Genomic DNA, 8,161 nt, shown 5'->3' with positions numbered 1-8,161 from the left:
GACTGGTACTCTCCACACTCCACACATGTCCAGGGCATGAAACTCAACATAACGTCTTCAATTACAATTTTGGCTTCTCACAATTATGAAAATAAGATAATCAAGATAAAACTATTGTTGTTTTATTTATTATTTTAGTTAGCCAATTTATTTGTCCTTTTTCTTTTTCATTATATTTAAATTTGAAAGAAATCCAGTATTAATAAGACAAGTTTTTTCAAGTTCAATGAATGCATGATGTTGCCAAAGTCAATGAGTAACCGCGTTACATAATCATGATCTCAATATCAGAGAAAATAATTGTGATTATGATTGTTGCCATAAATGAGCAGCCCTAGTGGTAAAATAAATGTCTAGAATATAAGCCCTGCATTGATATACTGTAGCTACAGAACTGTTTGAAACTGCCCTCAACAGCCCATTAGAATTGATTGTATCAGTGGCATTAAGCATTGACAATTAAGCACTTCATTTAGAGTGAGGAGTTAAAATCATAACAGTCACAGCTGAAATGATTTCCATCAACACATTTGTTAACACTGATGGAGAATTCATTCATTGTTTTTGAATGAATTGATTCCACTTTGGGAATTCTTCTACTAAAGTAGTATCACTGACTGTTAAATGGTGAAACTAAAATACTCTGATCATAATAGTATGGTTGGCCATAATAAAACTTGTACCACTTTAACATTATGTACAGTTATATGCTGAGAGGAAACATTCCAGGAGCTGCAGCCAACCAAATCTGGGCCACAAATACTATCCAAAAGTGCAAATCCAATGCTCAAAACACACAACTGTTCAGTTGTAGTATTCCTAAAAGGCTTAGAAAGGGCATTATAGCCCTAGTAGTGAAAAAAACGTATCACAATCAACAGGTGAATACAATCTCATCGAGCCACTGGTCACTATCAAAGCAGCCATTTGAAATGTAAGTTAAGTGTATAGCTAATAAGATGTCAGTGCCAATTTGATTGGTGCTTATTTGATTTTTTTTTTTACACATACTGATTGTGCTTCAAACCACAAAGAGGATGACATTGAGGCTACTTGTGTTGGCCTGGAAGGCGTGAGGAGACACAGAGGAGGACATTGAGGCTACTTGTGTTGGCCTGGAAGGGGTGAGGAGACACAGAGGAGGACATTGAGGCTACTTGTGTTGGCCTGGAAGGGGTGAGGAGACAGAGGAGGACATTGAGGCTACTTGTGTTGGCCTGGAAGGGGTGAGGAGACAGAGGAGGGCATTGAGGCTACTTGTGTTGGCCTGGAAGGGGTGAGGAGACACAGAGGAGGACATTGAGGCTACTTGTGTTGGCCTGGAAGGGGTGAGGAGACACAGAGGAGGACATTGAGGCTACTTGTGTTGGCCTGGAAGGGGTGAGGAGACACAGAGGATGACATTGAGGCTACGTGTGTTGGCCTGGAAGGGGTGAGGAGACAGAGGAGTACATTGAGGCTACTTGTGTTGGCCTGGAAGGGGTGAGGAGACACAGAGGAGGACATTGAGGCTACTTGTGTTGGCCTGGAAGGGGTGAGGAGACAGAGGAGGACATTGATGCTACTTGTGTTGGCCTGGAAGGGGTGAGGAGACACAGAGGAGGACATTGAGGCTACTTGTGTTGGCCTGGAAGGGGCGGGGAGACACAGAGGAGGACATTGATGCTACTTGTGTTGGCCTGGAAGGGGTGAGGAGACACAGAGGAGGACATTGAGGCTACTTGTGTTGGCCTGGAAGGGGTGAGGAGACACAGAGGAGGACATTGAGGCTACTTGTGTTGGCCTGGAAGGGGTGAGGAGACACAGAGGAGGACATTGATGCTACTTGTGTTGGCCTGGAAGGGGTGAGGAGACAGAGGAGGACATTGAGGCTACTTGTGTTGGCCTGGAAGGGGTGAGGAGACACAGAGGAGGACATTGAGGCTACTTGTGTTGGCCTGGAAGGGGCGGGGAGACACAGAGGAGGACATTGAGGCTACTTGTGTTGGCCTGGAAGGGGTGAGGAGACACAGAGGAGGACATTGAGGCTACTTGTGTTGGCCTGGAAGGGGTGAGGAGACAGAGGAGGACATTGAGGCTACTTGTGTTGGCCTGGAAGGGGTGAGGAGACAGAGGAGGACATTGAGGCTACTTGTGTTGGCCTGGAAGGGGTGAGGAGACACAGAGGAGGACATTGAGGCTACTTGTGTTGGCCTGGAAGGGGTGAGGAGACACAGAGGAGGACATTGAGGCTACTTGTGTTGGCCTGGAAGGGGTGAGGAGACACAGAGGATGACATTGAGGCTACGTGTGTTGGCCTGGAAGGGGTGAGGAGACAGAGGAGTACATTGAGGCTACTTGTGTTGGCCTGGAAGGGGTGAGGAGACACAGAGGAGGACATTGAGGCTACTTGTGTTGGCCTGGAAGGGGTGAGGAGACAGAGGAGGACATTGATGCTACTTGTGTTGGCCTGGAAGGGGTGAGGAGACACAGAGGAGGACATTGAGGCTACTTGTGTTGGCCTGGAAGGGGCGGGGAGACACAGAGGAGGACATTGATGCTACTTGTGTTGGCCTGGAAGGGGTGAGGAGACACAGAGGAGGACATTGAGGCTACTTGTGTTGGCCTGGAAGGGGTGAGGAGACACAGAGGAGGACATTGAGGCTACTTGTGTTGGCCTGGAAGGGGTGAGGAGACACAGAGGAGGACATTGATGCTACTTGTGTTGGCCTGGAAGGGGTGAGGAGACAGAGGAGGACATTGAGGCTACTTGTGTTGGCCTGGAAGGGGTGAGGAGACACAGAGGAGGACATTGAGGCTACTTGTGTTGGCCTGGAAGGGGCGGGGAGACACAGAGGAGGACATTGAGGCTACTTGTATTGGCCTGGAAGGGGTGAGGAGATGAGGGGGACATAGTAAGAGAGAAAGGCATATTGCAATAAAACAAGAGAGCCTGTTAGGCTGGACTGAGGCGTGTGAGTGAGAGGGGGACAGTGGAGGTGTAGAATAAATGGGTGGAGAGAGAGGTACAGATGAAGCACCATGTCTGAACCTCTGAACATAAGCGCTGACCCCTGAGCTGACCAATCAGGCCACAGCAGGGGAGGTGCTCCAGAAACACCATCTGCGTCGTGACTGGTGCTTGTTCATGATGATGTCCTCCTTTTCTCGCTCCTTCTTGGCACGCTGGTAATGGTCGTCCTCCTTCAGGTACCACACTGGGGGCCAGCGCTGCTTCTCAAAGTACTCCTGGTTCTCTGTCACACAATCACATGGACATCGGCCGTACTCAGTGTTATGCCTTTTCCCACTAACAGCTACTGTTACGAATGACTAGTGCAGTGCCTGTTTGCCCTGCTGCTGCACACAGAGCTGTTCACCTGTTTAGTACAATTGTTCATGTTAAATTGTTAATATTATTGTTAATATTGAGCGTGTTCAAACTGCACCAAATTCAACACTACATATCCTTGGGTCCCCAGCAATGCACCTGCCAAGTGTGAAGTACATCGGATGAGCGGTTCTCAAGATATGCAGAGGATACACACGCGCGCACGCGTGCACCGCGCGCACACACACACACACACACACACAGATTGCTTGCTTTAGGTGGCGCTAGAGAACACCCACTAAGTAGTTCCAGTATATCAAGAGTCACCACACCATGAACACCATGAACATTCTGAATAATTGGCATGGAGATGTCTTAACTTGACTCTCATCAAACATACATGTGAATTTTGGGGCAGATTTGACCATGTACAGCCGAGGTACAAATCACTTCCTGTGCTGCCAGTAGGTGGCACTATGACTATGCACATGTCCAAATAGAGTACTGCAGGAATGAGTCGAAAGTAGCAAATCTCCACCATGCTGGTTCATAAGGGGAAAGGGCTATGGTATTTTAGAATGTGGATTTCGGTTAAATTAATGAAATAAGGTCTGTGGTTCACAAAGGTTTATGGGAGTAACGCTTCAAAAGTCATAACAGTGTTCCTCGTTTGTGAAGATTATCCTGCTGAACACACATTTCCACTCTCACAATCACAAGCTTGTGTTAACCACACACCTTATTCATTCATGCATTTAACCGAAATCCCCATTCTAAAATCCCATAGCCTTTTCCCCTTATGAACCAGCATGGTGGCGATTTCTGGATATGCCAAAATACGTCATCCCTGCGGTACTTTATTGCACCAAATTCAACGCCGCACTCTCTCAGGTTCCCAGCAGCACGGACAGACAGACAGACAGAAAGGCAGGCAGACAGACAGTAGTGCTGCACGCTGCATGTCAGCACGTGTGATTACATAACCGCTAAAGGGTGCGAGCCGATTATTAAAAGAAAAAAGTCTGTCTGTTTGTGTGTGTGTGTGTGTGCCTTGTCTAACTAGTATTATGCCAGACAAAAGGGGGGAAAAGTCCATAGGCTGCCTGCACGCGCTTTACATTTGAAGCACAGATTAGAAGTGTTAGAGAACATTTTCTGGAAAAACAATAGAAAATATTCAAATACAAATGATTTAGTCATGCGTTCTTCTGAAAATAATCGGACCATGCTCAAGTGACTTTTAACGGGAGAGAAAAGGCCCAAGCTGCCATTCTGCTAGCATCTAATGAGATTTTGAATCAATGAATATACTGTGGTGCCATAGCCAAGATGGGTAGGCAGCTTACCTGCTGACTTGGACTTGATCTCTTTGCGGTAATTGGCACACACGCTGTTGTAATGAGTACAGATGTGATGTAAGCACCAGGCTGCTAACTGGTTAGCATTGTGGAACTGGAGAGGAGAGAGAAAGCAAAAAAAAAAATTAAAATCTTCCGAAAATATCACATGACTGGGGAACCGCTTGACTTGAAAAGAGTAAAAGAAAAATGGTAGAAGACGTCTCTTGGTTCTGGCTATGCCTACCATGTGTTATCTAGAGGACCTGTGAATGAACCCCCGCTTTTGTGGGAAAACGTGACTTTGATTTAAAGAAAAAAGAAGTCCGCACACAGTATATGCTGTCCCGTGCTTTAATTAGTTCCCTCCAACCACCAAAACGTGACTTTGAACGTTTCCAGAAATACAGTATTGCATAGGTCAATGATATTATTTTCTTAACTAGCGCAGTGGCTGTTCCGCCCGCTGCTGCACAGAGCGCTGTTTTACTGTCAACAGCTGCTGCACAGAGCGCTGTTTTACTAGTCGGTTTTCCATCCATCTGTTTTGATGCGAGATTTCAATTTGCGCATAAAAAAACTGAGTGGAAACGCTGCCTAATTCGCAAAAACCTCCAAATATCGCAAAAAAGTTTTCACGCTTGAGGGAGGCACAAAAGTCGCGTGTATCGATAAAAGGAAAATGCGAAACGTGCGGTGGAAACGGATGAAGCGAGATTCCGTTGTCTCTCCATTCAAAAACAACACAGTTTGCCTTGATCACTGCAAAACATGACATGCCGGTGTGTAGCCTCCACACAATAGGGCTACACACGGTAAATAATGGTACGCGCAGCACAATACCCGCCGTGGTAAACAGAAGAAGACTGGGATATTAACTTTAAGGCGACTCACTTCTAGACTTGAATGAAATTGTATTAACTTACTATCTGCTCCGTGGATTACCATTTTACAATTTCGGAGCCGAAATTGTAACATAGCAACGTTGGTCCACAAACGTTGCTATTTTACAATTTTTTGGGAGATTGGGTTGGGATTATAACGTTAGTTTGGCGAGTCGCACCTGGTAATCCAGAAATGGCGTTATGGTACCTTTGTCTACTTGTAGATCATCAAGAAACTTTAAATTAATAACGTTAGATGTGTTTAACAGAGCTGTATATTGGGTCTAGCAGCTGATCGGCAACTCAGACAGCCTCAAACACGAGGTGATTGACAGCTCTATAATTCGCAAAATAGCAGTGGATGGAAACGCACATTGTTTCGCATTTTATTTTGCCGACTTTCTGAAAATTCAATTAAAAATTGCGATACATTTGGATGGAAACCCAGCTACTGTCAACAGCTGCTGCACAGAACGCTGTTTTGCTGTCAACAGCTGCTGCACAGAGTGCTATTCTACTGTCAACAGCTGCTGCACAGAGTGCTATTCTACTGTCAACAGCTGCTGCACAGAGTACTATTCTACTGTCAACAGCTGCTGCACAGAGTGCTATTCTACTGTCAACAGCTGCTGCACAGAGTACTATTCTACTGTCAACAGCTGCTGCACAGAGCGCTGTTTTACTGTCAACAGCTGCTGCACAGAGTGCTATTCTACTGTCAACAGCTGCTGCAGAGAGTGCTATTCTACTGTCAACAGCTGCTGCACAGAGCGCTGTTTTACTGTCAACAGCTGCTGCACAGAGTGCTATTCTACTGTCAACAGCTGCTGCACAGAGCGCTGTTTTACTGTCAACAGCTGCTGCACAGAGCGCTGTTTTACTGTCAACAGCTGCTGCACAGAGCGCTATTCTACTGTCAACAGCTGCTGCACAGAGTGCTATTCTACTGTCAACAGCTGCTGTACAGAGCGCTGTTTTACTGTCAACAGCTGCTGCACAGAGTGCTATTCTACTGTCAACAGCTGCTGTACAGAACGCTGTTTTACTGTCAACAGCTGCTGCACAGAGTGCTATTCTACTGTCAACAGCTGCTGCACAGAGTGCTATTCTACTGTCAACAGCTGCTGCACAGAGTGCTATTCTACTGTCAACAGCTGCTGCACAGAGCGCTGTTTTACTGTCAACAGCTGCTGCACAGAGCGCTGTTTTACTGTCAACAGCTGCTGCACAGAGCGCTGTTTTACTGTCAACAGCTGGGAAAGGAAAGCCCAGGACAGAAGACTCTGGCGAACTGGCTTAGTATATTATAGTATATTATAACACAGAGTGCTATTCTACTGTCAACAGCTGCTGCACAGAGCGCTGTTTTACTGTCAACAGCTGCTGCACAGAGTGCTATTCTACTGTCAACAGCTGCTGCAGAGAGTGCTATTCTACTGTCAACAGCTGCTGCACAGAGCGCTGTTTTACTGTCAACAGCTGCTGCACAGAGCGCTGTTTTACTGTCAACAGCTGGGAAGGAAAGCCCAGGACAGAAGACTCTGGCGAACTGGCTTAGTATATTATAGTATATTATAAATGGATGAATGGATGGATGGATAGCAGCTCCTTAAGGCAGGGTGAGGCAGGTTTCACTGCAGATTTTACGAGACGAGTCAAATCCTCCACACCACGCTGGAACGATTGCTCTGGTCAGACATCTGATATCATGATAATATTAAAAACATTGACTAGCTGTGGTCAGGGAGGAACCTTTCTCATATCAGAGTTGGATCCCACTGACTGGACCAGATCTGATTTTAATAAAAGGCTAACATCAGCCTGATATTAATCTAATGCCTATAAGGGCAGGTACATCCGTCGCTGTGTGTTTGTGAAAAAGCTCACCTGAGCCAGCTCTAGATAGCTGAGCACCTCTCCATCGATGTCCTGCCCCTGTTTAGAGCCTTTGATCAGCTCATTGACTGCATACTTCTCTGTGGGGAGACGGACAAGACAGAGAAAATAATTAATCATCTCTAGTCAAAAGAAAATTGGTCAAAAAGAGAGAGGGGAAAAAGAACAGAATATTTTCACCAAATGAGGGTAGTTTAGTTTTTTTGATGTACACACGTGACATTCTTGAGCTGTGTTCAGGGCCGTGGGAAGTTGGGGTGCTGCAGGTGCTGCAGCACTGTCAATAAATATATATGATTAAAATGTGTTTTATATGTTTAATACTGCGATATTTAGGGTTTAGTTGAAGACTATGAGCAAAGCAAAGAGGGTGGAGATGTTATTTTTTATGTTTGGTTTATAATGATAAGATAATAAAATATAATAAGTTCAGTGTTTCTGCCTGTGTTGCTGTCTGTTGTAGTGTAAAGGGAGAGAAGTTGGTGACATGAAAGTGAGTGAGAAAAGGAGAAAATACTGAATAATGACATAACATTATAATCCTAATGTTAATTTAAATTAGATATTCCTTCTAAATATGGCTAAAAAACATCCAAAAGTCCAAAGAACTTCAATTTATTTTCTCCAAAAGCCCCTTCCTTGCAGCACCCCCTACTTAAAAAGACTTCCAGCGGCCCTGGCTGTGTTGAGTTCCGTTTCACATAGTTATCATCATCAGTACCATGGTTCCAAGG

The 8,161-nt window shown here is 45.4% G+C and overlaps 1 protein-coding gene across 1 annotated transcript in view; it reads right to left on the bottom strand.

Moving 5' to 3' along the window:
* Positions 1 to 3,066: 3,066 nt before the first annotated feature.
* Positions 3,067 to 8,161, bottom strand: part of rhobtb1 (Rho related BTB domain containing 1) — a gene marked incomplete at both ends in the record, with an annotated part of 20,941 nt that continues 15,846 nt past the window's right edge. The window contains 3 exons of the mRNA XM_083634617.1: positions 3,067 to 3,236; positions 4,657 to 4,762; positions 7,419 to 7,507. Coding sequence (XP_083490743.1) covers positions 3,067 to 3,236; positions 4,657 to 4,762; positions 7,419 to 7,507 — 365 coding nt within the window. The remainder of the gene's footprint in view (positions 3,237 to 4,656; positions 4,763 to 7,418; positions 7,508 to 8,161) is intronic.

The sequence above is a fragment of the Poromitra crassiceps genome (assembly GCF_964638095.1).
Source record: "Poromitra crassiceps genome assembly, chromosome: 4".
NCBI classification, from domain to species: domain Eukaryota; kingdom Metazoa; phylum Chordata; class Actinopteri; order Beryciformes; family Melamphaidae; genus Poromitra; species Poromitra crassiceps.
Note: the sequence above shows the minus strand (reverse complement) of the source record. Positions and strands in the feature narration are given on the sequence as shown.